The following is a 17,868-nucleotide window of genomic DNA, read 5'->3' as shown; positions in this document are numbered from 1 at the left end:
ACCACAGGAGAATCAGAGTATGACTGGTTCCATGACAGCAGTTTCAAAAGTTCCCAACCTTCACTACTGGCTGAAGTGAAAGATGCACAACAGATACAGCTTTAAAATATTACTACTTCATCCTAACAAGCTCGAAGAAACACTGCTGTTAGCAAAGTTGGTCAATAAGTAGCTCCTAATTTCAATGCTAGCCAACCACTTCACTTACAGCTGTCTGCTTTGCATTCCCAACACTCCCTTCAAAATCCTCCATATTACCAAAACCATGGAACCCATTGCAGGGTTTTCTTCTTTACCTCTGGATGGTACAAAAATACAGAATTCATCTCATATTTAAAGCAGAAACCAGAGGTGCTTCAGATATCTAATTGTTGACTACAAATTCCACAAATCAGCTACATGCCTCAAAAAATAATGTTAGGATTTGATCCCCTCTCATTATCTCTCTCACTTAAGTCAGAATTGGGAGGCTGCAGAAAAAGCAAAAATAAGCTTCTGAAAATCCGGAAACAGCACAGGGATGCTATCCTCATGTTAAGCAAGAAGGAAAGAGGGCACATTTACACTACATCTTTTTACATACATATTGACTGTTAAGCAAGAAAAAACATTTTTCAGATAATACCTTATAAAGCTCTAATGGCACAGCAGGCTCTAAAGCAAGGGTTTGACAGGAGTACTAGCCTCCTCTCTGCACTGGAAGGAACTGCTGGAATTTGCTAAAGACTACAGCACTCGCAAGGTACTAGCACCCCAGTAAAGAATATCTGGATTGGGATTTAAGGAAGTTAGTTTTAAAACCTTACTTCAGCTAGTATCTGCAAGATCACTTTTCACCAACATTCAACACCGCTATTTTGCGCTGTAGTTTCCTCTAATGCAAAACAGTGATAAAAATTCACCTCCTCTGCAGAAACTCAGGACTTCCCATTAAAGCCGAGCCCTGTTAAGTACTGCTCCACACTGTATCAAAAGCAAGTTTACATAGTAACTGTAATATAACTACTACTATTAATGTCCACAAAAAAATGTAACTGTTCAAGAAGAAAGTTTGTTAAGGTATCAATCCGGAAGTCATTTTGATGCTGTATTAAACACCTACACTGTACTGAGATGAGTACACAAATATCTGGAAGAGAATACAGAAATATACTGTCACCGACACATCTTTCTTTTAGCTGCCCCCTTACTCCCAACTACAAATAGCCTTTGTCAGGGCACACATGAAAGATATGGTCACTACCATAGCAAAGCTAAACCGATTGAAAGCTACAGATGACAAGTCCAACGGGAATCATGTATCTCTTTATGCTTCCACATATACTGGAAGGAAAAAAAAAAGGTGCACCCATATATTGAGTGTTTTCATATGCCTCTGTTCAGCATTGCATCACGCGCACTGTGCCAGCAGTGGAACAGGGAAACTGCCAGCAAGGAAATGAGGCACAGCAGTGCTCTGTGGGTTCAACAACAGGTAGGCAAAAGTACAGTGCAAGATGGAGACTTCTGTGGAAGAGTGAACAGATTACAACATCCAACAAATGACGACTACCACTGTACCTAAGGAATATTCTGTGTAGGCAGGTCATCTCTGTTACTACTCATCCTTCACATAAGATAAAGACCTAACAGTGTTGACACATCACCCAAATGTTGGCATGGAAGCAGAATTCAACATGTACTACAGATGTATCTAGTTACAGCTCAGGAAGGATGCAGTTCTGCTTCCCTTCCCCTAGCTTTTCTTTAAATTTTGAAAACATAGGAGCTACAACAGCTCAGGTCAACATTACCCCAAACCTGCCACAACTAAACTCTGTAACTAGTTGTATATTATCAGGCATTTTACAAAAGCAACTGCATTTTGCTAAGTCTTTTTTAAAAGGTGCAAGAAAGAAGCATGAAGTATATCTATGCTCTTTTTAAGACAGAAAAAACACACAGCTGATCACATCAAAATCCTGGGACACTGAAAGGAGTGGTTTGTGTTTCCCTACTTTGGATTCTAATAGGCTGTACTGTCACCACTGGAAACTTTGTAAATAAGATAACATGTCAGTTGACTACTCCCTCCATGGCACAGTTTGGTTTGTTAAAGGCTTGGAGTTTAGCTATCACTAGTTACAGAGTATTTATTTCATCAGCACAATCCATGCCAATAAGGAAGAAACTTCCATTAGAAGACGCCTTGTATGAAGGGAAGTTCGTGTTGTTTCTTCACCGACTACTTCTTGTGCCCCATTTGTCTCAAAACTGCAAGGAAGTGCATAAAGACAAGATCTTTAATTCTACCAAATTCATTACATATTTTAGAAAAGTGAACTTACGTGCCAACATGTTTCAGGATACACAGGGATTATGCGATTAGGATCCCACTGGCTTGCTGGGAGGATTCAGCAAGATAACTACAAATTACTTAGAGGGCTAGTGTCAAAAGGACCTCTGTACTTATTTAGCCTCTGCTCTACATTACTGACCCACTTATGAAGAGCTAAGCACCCCTGCTGCTGTGCGATGCCAACATCCACTCCATCTGTTTGCTTCTGCTTTCTCAGAACCTCTATTAGTCTGTGTAAGAAGTTGTGTTAATTACCATGAGCTGCTTTTGCACAGTACACACGCTATCAGCCTCACTTAGTACATAGGCATCTTGACGAAAAGCACAGAAACAATACAATGCTAATCGCTGCCCGACTACCGATGACAAAGCATACACGGATTTCTGAAAAGTCAATTTAATTCAACTTTTGTCCAAGCTGGTCTCAGTTTTGAGAAAAAGCTTATTTTTCTCAAGGTGTTCAGTTGCTTTAGGTTTTAACGATGAAAAAGTATAGTAAACTACTGAATCAAACTCTCTGAAAATCTCCAAGGGGACCAGAAACTTGTAAAACCACAAGTGTAACTTCTGCTGAGGGAATAATGCAAGAGTGGCAAACAGAAGCATCCCATACTTAATATCTACACTGAGTTAAACAGTGTAAGTAAATCTAAAGGTAGTTAAAAAACCCATGCACACGCACACAAACACAAACATTTGGAAAGTCAGCCCAGCTGTCACATCAGAACTGCATCTCAGCAGCTTAGCACCTCAAGCTTCCTGCTGACTAGGAAGGAAAAAAAGTTTCAAATTCAGCATTTTGTTATTTATCCCTGCTGATCTGCAGATCTTTAAGACATTCGTTAAAGCGGGTCTCAAGCAGCAGTTTCATTAGCTTACTAAATCCAAGAACAAGAATCTCCACAAGTCATTACAGTACTGAGTTGACATTTGTTCTTTCTTGGGAACCCAGACTACTGCTGTCAAAGTGAAATAATATCAACAGTCTAAAAGCCAACTATGAAACTCAAGAAATCTGTATAGCACTGCTGGCAACCCTGATATGATCTCACCCTGTAATACCAAAGCCATTTCTTGGTTTAAAATTAAATCTTGTATAATAGCCAACATGACTTGAAAAGCTCTCTAGCTGCCAGCTTACTCCTAAGGTAGTGAAGAAAAGTAACACCAAGGTCCAGTCCTTTTTACAGTTGACTGGAAGATAGATGAGAACAGCACCTCACAGCCCAGCAAGAACTGCTGGTCCATTCACAACATGGAGGTTGTTATACAGAGTACAACAGAGCTTTGTATTCTGTTTTAAAGAGTTTACTATGTTGACTTTAAAACAATAGGTCATGCAAGCAGGAGGATATACTCAAAGTAGGCTAAGAAAACAATGATATATTAGCATACCGTTTGTCTCTTCATACATTAAATTTATACAAAATTAAATTTAGACAACTATTCTTCTGAAATAGCAATATTTATTGCTCCAGTACTCCTGCAGGAGAACTCTAGGAAGTCCCTCTAAGAGCTTTTAAAAGAGCTCTAAAAGTTAGATACACATTTGATATCAAGTGAATCTCTGTACGGCATATTTAGCTTCTGTCATATGCAACTCCTTCCAATTAAGAATTTAGTCTTCGTCGTGTTAAATACTCGCTAAACACATAGCCATCTCATGTCAAGTTCCAATCTTAGTCTATTGATACACAAAGACAAGAAAGCTGCAATATTTCATTTCTGGTTGTTTTCCAGCTGGCAAAAGGAAGAAAGCAGAAGGGAAACCCAGAGAATTTTGGGACTGCTCTAGGGAAGCACTAAAAACAAAAGGTGAACAGAAAAGAGAAAGAACAGAATTAAAGTAGTCATTCATTCTGTGCATAATCATGATTTTCCCCAAAACCTGTGTCAAATCCAGAACAGAATGCTAAAACCATTATCAGGTAACAGCTATAACACATTTGATATATGGAAATCATTACTGACACCAGTCAAATCTATTTTGCACTATGATTAATACAAAGTTTAAAAGTAGCTGGGATGAATGTGCTAATACAGAAATTAAGGTCATAAACTAGATGCAGTTTCTCTCTCGTAGAAATTATTTTAAGTGTCAAGGGGCTAAGTGCCCAGAATATTCCTATGCCACCAGATCCTCTTAACGTTTTTACAGAAAACACACACCTGTGAAGTGATTTGATACTTATGTCACACATAACAGGCTTGCACAGGCACCTTTGTGGGATTTCTGTACAACATGAATCAAGAGCAGACTGCATTATACTTACAAACACAACCCTTGCCTCTTGCACAGCAGTTGCTATGAATTAAGTTGAGAAAGTGAAAAGGGTAGAATGCAAGTCGTTCACCTACATGTATATACGTATCAGGAGCAGAAGAGCAGTTCTAGAAATACTCAAAGTTATTAAATAAAAAACACTTTCATTAACCAGTAACAAATAATAATTACAATAAATAAACTGGTCTTCAGACAACCTGCCTCCAAAGATAAAACTTCCCTTCAAAAGGGAGAACTGATGCAGCTTGTACAATCTAAGTAAAACTACCAGATACAATTGAAAATAGTAAGTGACTGAAGTGTTGACCAAGGAAAAACTATCTTTTTTTTTTTTTTTTAAGTGGAAGTGTAGGTTCAAGTATGCCCCTCTGATTCTAGACAGGGTTATTAAATAAAAGCACAGGCAGTGCTACAAGCTAAGAGCTATGCTAGGCACCACCAGAATACACACAAATTGGAATCTATGTAGTAATGAAAATTGAAATGTAAGGATATTATTAGAAATTGTGACTTTAAAGCATGCGATTCACTCATAAACAAGCACTATATAAAACCAAAATAGGTTTTAAAGAATTTTTGAAGAATCAAAAGCATGCAACTGATTTTAGTCATTTGTTCACAGGATAGCCTAAATATCCATTTAGTCATTTCTTAAGTGGTTGTAAGTTTCAAACACAACAGCACTTACCTTGGTATTGTCACACATTTTGTATTGCAATTCTGAGTGGTAATTGCCTTCTCAAGCTCATCCAGCTGTCCTGTTTTCTTTAGCTTCTTGACCAAGCTTTTCACTGCTTTTTCACACCACTTTTCCTCCTGACCATTCTGCTCACCACCACCAGCCCCTCCAGAGCCACCAGCAGATTTTTTCCACCCCAGAAGTCTCTTCACAACTGGTGGAGTGAATGGCAATATGGATGACATGACTTTCACCAGACAGAACACCCAGCAAGCAATAAATTAGAGATTCCCGTCTGATCCCTAAAAACACAAACCAAAACAGACACATTAGCACTGAGTTTTCACATGAGACAAATACCTTGCTTAGGACCTTTCATTACCAAATGACACAGGGCACTGCATCCTAAAGCCAAGTAACAATTCAGAAGTAGTTTGATAAAGTTCAAATGCATGTTCACTACAGACTCATCAACAGTGCAGAGACTAAGGCTACTGTTGGATTAGGCATTTAATTTTTCCTTAAGCCCTTCCTGGATAAAGTCAACTCCAGAAAACACAGAATTTTGAGTTTAGATTTGCACATAGGCTGGCTTGTTTTCATCATTTATTACATTTTTCCACAAGTGATTGACAAATTGCATACACGTAGATGTATGTTCTGCCCATCTCCAAATTAATTTAGCAAGCAAAACTGTGTTTGGAATGTCATTTAGTCATTATGGTTGGACAGAAGTCTTCAACAGCCAGCCATTTTAGAAGCCTTTTCTCATTTTGTTTGTCATGTTTTACATAACTACCAATTTTTGTTCCACTGGGGACACCAATTTGAAATTCACTCAGAAGTTTGATAATAAGATTATTGCCACCTTTCCATCTAGAGTTCAACAGCCTACAGATAACGAGTCTTCTCAACTGGCAGTACTTAAAATAATCAAGTCTTTCAAAATTTGTTAAGGGCTATTTAAAATCTTAGTTTGCAGGCACCTGAGTAGTAGAATTGTCTGTTTTCATTTTGATAGCCTTTAATTCAGTATCAACTACATGATCAGGATGTTTATATAAAATGAAAGATTAGAAGGGTGCTGAAATTTGGGCTATTTCAGCATTCACTGCAATTCACACTTCAAATCATTTAAAAGAGAAATGATAGCCATTTAGAAAAAAAGACCTTGTTTTTGCAGCTTTTATTAGGCTTGTTTTAGGTATTAAAACATAGGCCCCAAATCAACCATCTTATTTCAGGCAGACAGCTGTTAGAAATTGCTTGAGGACATAAAGGTCATATGGATAGAAGTATGGCATTGAAGTCAAAAGCAGCCTTATTTTGAGGCAGCAACTGGATATCTGAAGTACAGAAAGTTGCCATATTTCCAAGCTGTGTAACTTGATTCAGTCAGCCAAAAAGACCTTGTTTTAGCTAAGAGTTAACACTACCTTCAGGCTACTCTATTTGAGCTTTCAAGGCAGTTTACATGCCTCTCCATCCTGTACATCCTCACTTCTATCCAAAATACACCAACTTCATCTTACTGAAACTTTCCATCTGCAAAACAGCATAGTTGATTTGGGATACTTCAGGCTACAGTATTCAGGGCTAATTTATGCCTTTCCATGTCTTTGCAGTTTCACAGAGGAACAACAAGTCATCAAATGGTACATTACATTCTACAGGTAACTTTAAATCATAACTTTTCAACTTCCACAAAACAGAAGATTCAGTTGGAATGACATTTGTTTCAACTACATTATATGCCCATAAAACAACTTCTGAGAGCACTCAAAAATAAGACCAAAGCAACTACAGTTTTCTGTGATCAAGGAGACAGAGGCTGCAGTTAACAGGGACTCAAGATTAACACTGTAACTTTATGCAAGTCATTCAAACTAATCTATCCTAAATTAGAGAATCAGAGAATGGTTTGGGTTAGAAGGGACCTTAAAGATCATCTAGTTCCAGCCCCCTGCCGTGGGCAGAGACACCTTCCACCAGACAAGGTTGCTCAAAGCCCCACCCAACCTGGCTTTGAACACCTGTAATGATGGGGCATCCAGAGCTTCTCTGGGCAACCTGTTCCAGCGCCTTACCTCCATCATCATAGAAAGTTTCCTCCTTATATACAATGTAAATCTACTCTCAGTTTAAAACCATTGCTCCTTATCCTATCAGTAGAGGCCCTGGTAAAAAGTCAAAACATTCATTTTCACATAAGATGACAATATGAAAAGAACTTTTATTCTTTCAATAATGTTAAATTATTACAGAATTGTCCCAAATATTTCAGACCACAAGTTTTGCAGACTGCAAAAGCATCATACTGGAGCCCTGGCTGCAGCAAACACAAGAAAAATAAACTCAATATCCAACATTTTCAAATTAAACCCTGACCAGGACACTCAGGGTACAGTTTCATAGGGAGCCAAGCCATTGCAACAGCTTCCTGCCACAGGAAGCCCAGGTCTCCTTCCTTTCTTTCCTGTGGCACCACTAGCGCCTCGGCACCTGTGCTAATACCTTTCCACAAACACTGCAGCTAGATAACCAAGTAAAAATCAAGCTGGACTTTTTTTTGCCAAGTTCTCTTTCAGGCTAAGAAGTTGCAGCAGCTCACACATGGTACTGCTCAGTACTCAGGCAGATGTCAGCTGGGTTACAGGAGTGCGGAGTCAGGACTCCAGCCCCAGCCTTCAACAGTGGTGTTAGTGTTGACTGCAGCGCTGGAAATGCAACCTGGGCACGTACTTTAATTTAGATCATTTATTTTGGCAGCAAAGCCAAATCAAGCAGTCTTACACTCCCCTTTCCACATGTTCTGAACTGTCTGCAGACCTGAGAGTGAAACACATTAGACCCCTAATACAGTAGACTGAGTTAGCTCCAGAGATGAAACAGGAGGCTTGCAAGGCCTCTGCTGTTCTAAGAAATTCTCACACTTGATTTCTGAAAGAGGGAATGGCAGTCACTGAGCTTTATGAAAAGACTTCAGCTTTTGAGCAAGGCCAGCATTAAATGCTTCAGAGGCATACACAAGAAATTCAAGACAACCAAATCAAAGAAGATAGCCTCTTTTGCTTCAAAGATCATATTTTAAACACTAGCAATTGATGGTGTAATATCTGAACACTACATTCAATGCTGACAGATGTAGGCAACCAAGTACAACTACCATCACTTATCCACACGCCAATTCTCCTGGAGCTCACTAACACATCATACACGTATTTCCTGTTCTTTAGCTTCAAATTTGACACCTTTCAATGCCCCAGCATACTCCTTTAATTCTTTGCCTTATACAACACACTTCAGTAGGGTCTCATTTACCAAGGTAAATTGCCTATTCTTCGAGGCTCTATAAATATTCTCAAAGCTTTTATCTAATTTTTCAACTTTACAATACTACTTGTAATGATGTGTCCAATTTTGCAGTATTCTCTCCCTTAAGACGTAACACTGATCTATATATCATTACCTATATTCTCTGGTGCTTTTTTTTTTTTTAACTAAGACTTTCCTTTCTGCTTCAAATCCACACTGAGCCATTTAAGTCTTACAGCAGGGAAGAATTCAGAAACCCCATACATTTCAGTTTTTCTTTATATTTGAACACTCATACTGTGCTGACATAATCAGATGCAAAAAACAATCTTTCTTTTCTTGTTTCCAAGACTGTAAGCACAGACCTAACTAATCAGAAATTTCCAGCTATTACACTTAGTTTTAACCAGTTCCATTACAGACATAGGCTCATCCAGCTTCTGTAGAAGTTGTCAAAAAGCACAGGCTGACCTGCTATCCCTGTGAAAATTATTTTTTTAAAAAAACAACCTAAATACCGCAAAGGGACAATTTAAAGAGCCCTTTATTACAATGATTATTGCAGCTTAGCAGCTATTTAAAAAAAAAAAAAAAAAAACCACACAACACAACATACACCACAGCTGCAGACTAAAAGTCTGTGAGGCTTAAACTAACTTCTTCCTTCCAGCTACTGTTTTGCCATGTCAGGCATTTGCCAGAAGAATCAGCAGGAATTTCACTAAGTTATTCCAGTAGTGGCCCCGTATCTTTCAAAGGGTGAGCAGAGAGAATGTGACACAAGTAGGACAGGACTTCATTCAGCTTAATACTTCAGCTGATTGTGATGAGTACTCATGGGAGAATATTTCAACTACCTTAATTTATGCAGAAGTGGCACTCTGCTCCCAGCCTGGAGGAGGCACTGCAAATTGCAAGGCATGTTTAGGTTGAACTATAAGCAATTTGGATAAATGCACATTATGCAAGAAAAAAGCAGCAATAAAGAAATTAATAAGAAATACTCTACTGGGTCAGAGAGTGGTGCATCTAGCACTAGGCTAGATGTCTCCAAAGGTGGCAAAAGACACGCTACTCAAAGCACATGATCCTGGCAGTTTGTAGCTCATTCTCCTCATAATTCTTCAGCATCTTAAACTGTTAAAGCAGGAAATTGAAGGCTACATTCCTACCTATTCTCGTTAGCAGCCATTTATGGACCTGCTGTCCACAAATGCATCTAACCACTTTCTGAATCTGCCTCCACAACCTCTTGTGGCAGACAGCACCAGAATCTAACTGGCCACTGTTGGAAGAAGTACTTCTAGTTATTTTAATTTATTCTCTTCCTAGTTTCAGAAAGCCCCTCATATTCTACCACTGCAAGCTCTGCTGAAGAACTGTTTGTATTCTATCTCATCCACAAGCCTCAGGATTCCGTACATTTGAATCACATGCCTCCCCCAAATAGAGGGCTATCAGCCTTTTGTCACAAAGCAAGCATCCGAACCAGCTCATACAGTTTGGGAAGCTTCCCTGGGCAGACGCCAAGCCTGAAAGCTTTACTACTTCAATTAAATTACAAGTACTTGAAGATACTGCATAAGGACTGACCTAAAGACCACAGAAAAATTTTATCAGTCTGCAGTTATCTTTCCATGTATCTTTTTGGTCATATCCTAAAAGCTCTCAACATTATAATTAAAATAGTACAAAGACAAAAATCTACACCTCATGAGGAATTTGGAGATGGAAGGCAGGCAGTATATGTCTGCTGCTGAACACCTGGCAGCAGCTCAAATAAAAGTGAGGAGGCCTACATTTCCTTTGGATTCTAACTGTATCCACCTCAGACAGTCTCAGATACCATCTTTATACTAATAGGTTTAGGAGTCACTGTTGCAGCTCAGTTTTGACCAGCAAATCCCATTCCATAACCTGTAACTCTTGCCTTCAAATTGATACCAGGAGTTTTGATCTTTGTTCCTAAAGAATTGTTCTCTCACACCCTGTCACTGTTGACACTAGCCTCCTGCTAAAAATACTCCTCTGATCTTTTTCCTTGTACACTTTCTCCATCCACAAAAAAAAATGATAAAATGCTTTTTCCCCCCTAAACACAACCAGAAAACAATCTTTGCCAACACTGCAAGAAACATTTCCACATTACTAAAATGGCCACAGGTTAAATACACACTAATATGTAATGCCCCTTCTTCCATGCAACAGTTTTTGTAATTTCCTTGTAGTCTACAGCCAATCATCTCCAAAAACTAAGTACTCATTTATGGTCTTTGTTTTTAAGGACCTTAAGCATGCTTTGCCATCGCTTGCTCTTTGTGCTGTCTCTCCTTTACTCACTCTCTTCTATTGAGCCCCAACGCCATAGCCCAAATCTGATCTTTTTTCTTCCTGTGTACTATTCCCAATTTTCACTACCACACAGCAACATCCTGAGACTCTGTAAGTAATTGCAGGGAGATTTTCAAGACCACCTTCTGAGCTCAACTGTAGCTGAACCATTACTATCAAGGCAGCAGTGCAATACCTAGCAGAAGACTTCCACTGTTTTATCCCCTTCCACTTTCTCTGGATTGTGCCTTAAAACTGCAGCTCTGAACACTCAAGGAGTACTCACTCTGTTGCCCAGAGAGGTACGAGTGTTTCTTTAGACTGATGGAACACAGGGTGCACGTGCTGTTATTCCCAACAGATTAACACTGGAAAATTCACAAATTGCCTAATTTTGGTGGTATTTGATTCACCTCTGCCCCCGTACTGTATCTCTGCTTCCTGATGCACACATGTTTCTATAGCTGGTCAAACAGTGTCATAGTTGGCAACTTTTAAAGTCACAGTTTGAGTCATGTCTGCTATTATTCCATTCTACTGTGGTTCTCTGGAACAAGTATTAAATATTAAGCCCAAGATCCCAGCAATAACTAAGCATAGAAATGAAGAAAACCTTAAGAGTAACATGCTAGCAGACTGAAATCTTCAAGGGAAATTTTCCTTTGCTGAGTGTCTGGAACATACTATAAACACACTGGTGCTACCAAAAATATCAAGTGATTTCTGGCTAATTTATTCTAAAGCCTTATGCAACATATTTCATATCAGTCTGCTTATTCATCTTAAACTTGAAATAAAGAAATCTGATCTCTCATGGTTTTACTAGAGGTATTCTGGCTTAGAGGAATTTCATTTGCAAGAGCTCTTCTGGAATAAAGAGGACAGAAGTTAAGCTTCTGAGGAAAGACGATCGAGGAAAATAATTTGTGGTATTTGAGAGAAAGTCTACAAGCTCATTTCCTCCCTATTTTATTCCCATTTTTGTGATATTTTCAAAGGCGATGTTTTTTTCATTAATCCTGGAATTTGGACAAGATTCTTTATCAATTTCACCAAATGCATAATGTTTCAAATCTTTTAGAAGATGAGAGACTATCCACGCTTTGCCTCCACACGTGCCCCTGTGATAGTACCGACCTCACAATAAGGCATCATTAATTGAAGCAGAGACTATTTAAGGCAGCATCAAGACCTTATGTTACGTTAAAGAATACTGAGAGTTGAAGTTCTAAAGGGCATAGCTTATGCAGTACTGCATATGCCTCCTACATTAAGCCAAAGTCATTAAGACTTAAGAGAAACGATAGAATAAGTATTTAATCTTGCATTGAACAGAAGCAAAACAAAACTAATTTATGACCTGCTTCTGGATCCTTTAGCCTGTGTAGTTCCAAACAAGAAGGAGATAGTTTATTCTCAGCAGAATCTGAGAAAGTTCTCCCCAACATTAATAACCTCAACTTGCAGGAAACCTGAAGTCTCTATGAAGCTCAAAATGAAAATCAAAGCCAGTCTTTTCCCTTTCAGATAGAATACACTCTAGTTAAATCACTCAGTGGAGCAGACACGAGAAGACATTTCACTACTTCTACTGCACCTGCAACCCCTCAAAAAACTGCCTTTTGAGGTTCCAGGAGGGCTAATTCTTTCTTCCCCTACAAATGCATATGAGACACCTTGTTTTGTCATACTGGAGAAGCTCAAACCTACTGCCACATACATACTTTTCTGAAGAAGAAGCACATGAGAAAGTGAGATGGTGCCTATCCCTCTCTCCTCATATTCAGGTCAGAGTAGGACAGCTTCAGATATTCCCTTACTGTTCTTGGAGTGTTTGAGATTTTTTGCTTTGGGGAAGGTGGGGGTGGAGAGTTGGAGGAAGGGGAATCCAGCCCTACTGAGCAATGCCCTCAGATCCACCTCCCAGTTCAGCTTTTCAGCCAATTAGGCCAGCAGTGGGGAGTGACTCTAACAAGCTCCCTCCCAAGGGGCTCCATCTGGCCCACAGCTCCATCTGGCCAGCTCACAGGCCAAAGCTCCAAGAAGTAAAGCCAAGGTCCTGGTTCAGCTTTGACATGAGCTGATGAAGTTCAAGGCAGGTTGCTTGTGATCCACGGGGGAGGGAGCAGAAGCAAAGAAAATTCTTCCTCTGGGTCAGCTTTAGAATGAGAATTTGAAACATGCCTACATAGAGACTCAATTTACACATTAATTAAGTTTATTATTATCTGGTATTGCAATGCATCTTGAAACTGCATAACAGTAGTATCTTTATATAGCTCACTGAAAACAATTACCCACCCACTTTGAAAGTACACTTTTTCCCTCTCACTCACTTTGTGAAGTTTGATAATGAATCAAATGAGAAAACTCATATTTCTCATACCCAGGACTAAATTAAGCACGATCATGTTGTTATGAAAGCTTCAGAAGCTGGGGTTTTCTTCAATTACTAAGGACTGCTGCAAATTACAGACAAATGTAGTAATGAAAAGCTATAGTCCTATTAGAAAATTAGTACACAGGCATTCATAGTACACTAAAATGGCATGCAACTGGAGACATGAAAAAGAAGAGATAGTAATTTTGCTGACCTTCGATTAAGCTACTAATAGGAACAACGTATTTTAGCAACTCCCCTAGAATTGCAAGAGGAAAATTACTACAACTGCAGTCAGCCAATCCACCTGTCTCTGCAAAGCACGAAACTTCTTCCACTTACTATTATGAACAACCTCACAGTACTGCTCCTTAAAACTAAAAGGCCTTAATAGCTCCACAAAAGCACCAAATAACCACTCCAAACCACAGCACTTCTAAGTTCTTCTCACCTCATCTGTTTTGACTAGTTTTCCATATGTAACAAATAACAGTTTCGTCACTTTAGAAAATAAATACTGGGCTAAATTTGACAGGAACAGTCACGGTACTGGTTATGAGGTACCTTCTTATTTTTACTTGTATGGCTCAGCAGCTTCTCCACTTTGTTAAGCCACAAACAATTGCATTTAGCAAGTAGTTATTGCAAGTTCATTTTCAATACAGGCCTTAAGTTAAATGTTCTTCAAACAGGCCAGCCCCCACAGCTCCTTGATAAGCAGAGCTGATGCTGCACCAGATTGTCTGACGGTAAGCTCATATTGCTCCATTGTAATTAAATCTAGCTTGAGCCCCAGACTAAACTGATAGGAGACCCAGGAACTTCTCCCTCGCAGTCTCTTCTTGGTCTTACTTCACACTATGGCTGTCAAACACGTATCATCATAATAAAAGTTCATCTGGAACAAAGCCTTACTATTTGTAATGCAGTTTCTCTGCTAGAAGTGGAGCAATGTTTAGGAAGGTTTTCTGCAGTAGCCAATTTCTTCTAGCCCAGAGAGTATTGAACATAGGGCTGCCTGTACTCTCCATTCTATTACAAAAAACTAATCCCATCGCATGACCTGCAGCAATTCAGTTTAACAAATCAACAATTACAAATATTTTGGCAAAGTAAGCTTAGGTATTGTTTGTCTCTCAGCACAGTTCACAACCAGTTTATGGCTTTATGATAAAAGTCATTAAATCCAATCTGAAAAGCAGAATTTACAGCTCACTTAGCAAGTCAGGCCCATAAATGGATGCTTTCAATTACAGGGCATTTACATGCACAATCATTAAGGCAGCATTGAATAAATTTGAAAACACTAGAATACTTTTCATAATAATTAAAACTTTGCGTACTTTATATAAATACAACTTAGGAATTCTCTTCAGTCTCAAGCAGAGGTCAGATTCATTGTTATCCAGAACCTACTACAAAGCCTGTTCTCCCAGTACTTGTGGGAAATGGATTAGAGAGATGGAAAAAAGTTTTGTTTTTTTAAGGTTCCTCTTAGTAGCAGATTTTTTTTGAGCTCCAATAAACTCAATTATATCAACTGGTGCTCAACACTTCTGAAAGATCAAGTGGAACAGGAAGATGGGAGGACCCAGGAGGGCCTTTCATTTGGAGATTCACTGTGTAATTCAAGCTTGTCTGATTTTGTGAATCTAGATTCTGTGTGGAGGAAAAGAAAAGATCAGTTAAGAGACCAATTTTTTTAACCTCATTTTTTTCAATTGCGTTCTTCTTTTTATCATCAAACAGAACCTCAGGAAAGTTGACAAATTCTTCTCCAAGATTACATTACACCCGCCCAGCTTCTTTCATAAAGAAAACTGGATCTTCAAACACTTTTGTTCGCTTCTCTGACTGTCAGTGCAGTCTGAGTCTGAGCCACACAACTGCAGAACAACAATCAACTACCAGGTTACTCTATTAAACATCCCAATATATTGTTAAATATGTGCTTAGACTCATCTTTGAATTAAGTTTAAATCACCTTAAATGAGATCTTCCCCTTACTCTTTTTAAAGGCATTTCTAACTAACACTACCTTTCATCATGATAGTGCTAAGCAAATGGGGGGAAGGGACTTCAAAATTCTCTTTACTTACATTCTTACACACACACCCATTCACTAGTTTGTAAACACTGCAAGTTTTAAAGCTACAACTCGGAACAAACACACAAATAATCTACTCACACACCATGCGGAACTCCAACACGGTGATAAAGCATAGGAAAGTCTGAACAGCAGCCCTGTTCTGCTAAGAGAAGTCTTTCACCTTAACAACAAGAGGGTGGGTTCCCCCCTCCCATGGAGAACAGAGCAAAGACTAATCAGTCTCTCACTGCAGAGTCCAGCCCCCACAGAAATAATGTCATGAATCAGTCTGAAAGTACAGCTCTCCAGGCTAAGAGAGGAACACTTAAGAACAGGCAAACCTGCTGTTATGTGCGGTCTCCTAATAAGCTGTCATTATAAACTTCTTGCTACAGATGGAATCTGTCTCGTTTATAACCATGAACTGTGATAACATGAGCTCCACAAGCAATATATACAGGTTGCAGCATTTGCTAGCAGCATTTTCAGAAATACTTGTCTGGTAAATCCAGCAAACAACTTTTTCTTCATGCCATCCACTTGTTTCTAAAGTATTTGAAAAGAACACAACATACATGCGATTGGGATTTTTTTAGTCAAAAAACTGTGGCGGACAACAAAAAAGACATGAGACTAGGCTGCAGTCTGAATCCCAGCTGTTCAATTCAACAGCTCTCCAAGACTATCACAAGGGCTCTTCACTCATCCATTTTTTTTTCTCCTTTTATTTCCCCTGAGTGAAGACTGAAAGATCATACTGTGTCACACTTCTCTTCCTCTCCACTCCCCACAAAAATTTACAAATAGGAGCTCGACAACTGTGCAGTAACACCAACTACTTGCTATTATAACAACACAGCTTCTCCCCTGTGCTTATCTAGGTAGATGAAACACTTAACAGATTGTTTACATCTTACAATGCATTGATAGCTACAGCATTAAAACTAATGCCATGAAGAAAACCACTGATCTCAATTTGCATTTCTGGTGTAGGCAGTGTGCATTTCACATCCATGGCTCTGGACTAGGAGAGGAACAGACAAAAGGGCACTGGCTGAAGCAAAGCCTTGCAATCCTAAACACTCCTGTGTAACTTGCTCCTAACTTTCTCCACCACCCCGGCACGAAGTTTTGCACTCTTAATCTCTGCAAGAAAAAAAAGACCGGGCAGAGAGGGAGGGGGACAGGAAGGAGAGGCAGAACTTTTGTGGGTGTCCCCCCCTCCCGTCACCCCCCATACACAGGCCGGAGAGCACAAGACGGCCCTTCCCAGCCCTACGCGCCCCGCGTCAGGGGCTACTGCGGCGCGTGGAGGGCGGGTGGGGGGTGTGACAGCGATCTCCCTCCCCCCAACCCCGCTTCCCCTCCCGCAGCCCCAGCGACCGGCCGGCAGGAGCCGCCCCCCGCCCCACGCGGCTGTTCCCCCCCGCCGGCACAGGCGGCCCCCCAGGCCCGGAAAGCCGCCGGGGCCCACCGAGGCCGCCCACCGCCCTCAGCGCCGGCCGCGTCCCACAACAAAGGGGGAGGAGGGCGTGGGGAGGCGCGCCCGTCCCCCGCCGGGACCAGGCCCGTCCCACCCCTCCCAGCCCGTACACAGCCGGCGGGGCGCCCCTTCCCGAGGAGCGGCCACCCGGTGCTCCCCTCCCGCGGCGCAGCCTGGCCGCCCGCCGAAACCGCCCCAAGACCGACCTCTTCCTCAGCGAGCTGCGCGGCCGCTCTCCTCCCTCAGCGCTGCCTTCCCCTGCGCGCCCGCCCTCCCCGCGCCCATTGGCTCCCATTCTGCCCCGCCCCCGGCAGTGGGTGGGAAGACGGCACATTGGCTCGGCCCCCCGTCACTGCAGAAACGTCTGGTGAGGATTGGGTAACGGGAGCCGAGGCCCGGCCCGAGCCGTCGATTGGCGGATTGAGCCACCAATCGACTGCCGGCGGCGGAAAAAAAAAAATACAGCGAGAGAAATAAAAAAAAAGACGGGAGGCGAAAGGAGCCGAAGCCGGGTGGGTGGTGCTGCCTGCCCCGCGCGGCGGGGGCGGGGCGGCGCCGCTCATTAGCCGCGCCGACTGTCACTCCTGGCTCCACACGCCCGCTAGGGGCGGTTGATCGGGAAAGGAGACTCGGAGCGGAGGTTTGAGTGACCCGCAGGTGCGCAGCCGCACTGGCAATGTGAGCGCTCACAGCTGACGGCTGCCATGACCTTCCGCGCTGGGCCCGGGTGGGAGCTGAGAAAAAGTAGTGCGCTCCTTCCCGCCAGAAATTACCTCAGGCACTGTGGCGGGTCCGGCAAGGATATACCGCCGGCCTGCTGTCCTCGAGCAGCCAATAAAGCGTAACTAAATCAAAGTTTAAATGCTCCTTGGGCAAAGGGTGAAGCCCCTTCCCTCAGGCCATGGTGGCCCCTCAGGGGACACGAGGCCGCTGTGTCCCCACAGCCCTAGTGCGGTCAGCATGGCCCTG

At 41.3% G+C, this 17,868-nt stretch overlaps 1 protein-coding gene across 2 annotated transcripts in view; it reads right to left on the bottom strand.

The window, feature by feature from the left end:
• SMAD2 (SMAD family member 2) overlaps positions 1-17,200 on the bottom strand; it is a 52,616-nt gene extending 35,416 nt beyond the window's left edge. The window contains exons 1-2 of one of the 2 annotated variants that reach the window (XM_080371625.1): positions 17,106-17,200; positions 5,311-5,603 (exon numbers count right to left, since the gene is read on the bottom strand). In XM_080371625.1, the coding sequence (XP_080227751.1) occupies positions 5,311-5,546 (236 nt within the window). In that variant the 5' untranslated portion in view covers positions 5,547-5,603; positions 17,106-17,200. The remainder of the gene's footprint in view (positions 1-5,310; positions 5,604-17,105) is intronic. The other variant, XM_080371624.1, reaches the window with a different exon arrangement.
• Positions 17,201-17,868: the final 668 nt, after the last annotated feature.

This window comes from Falco punctatus, assembly GCF_963210335.1.
Source record: "Falco punctatus genome assembly, chromosome: Z".
NCBI lineage: Eukaryota > Metazoa > Chordata > Aves > Falconiformes > Falconidae > Falco > Falco punctatus.
The sequence above is the reverse complement of the archived record's forward strand: the minus strand, read 5'-3'. Positions and strand labels throughout refer to the sequence as shown.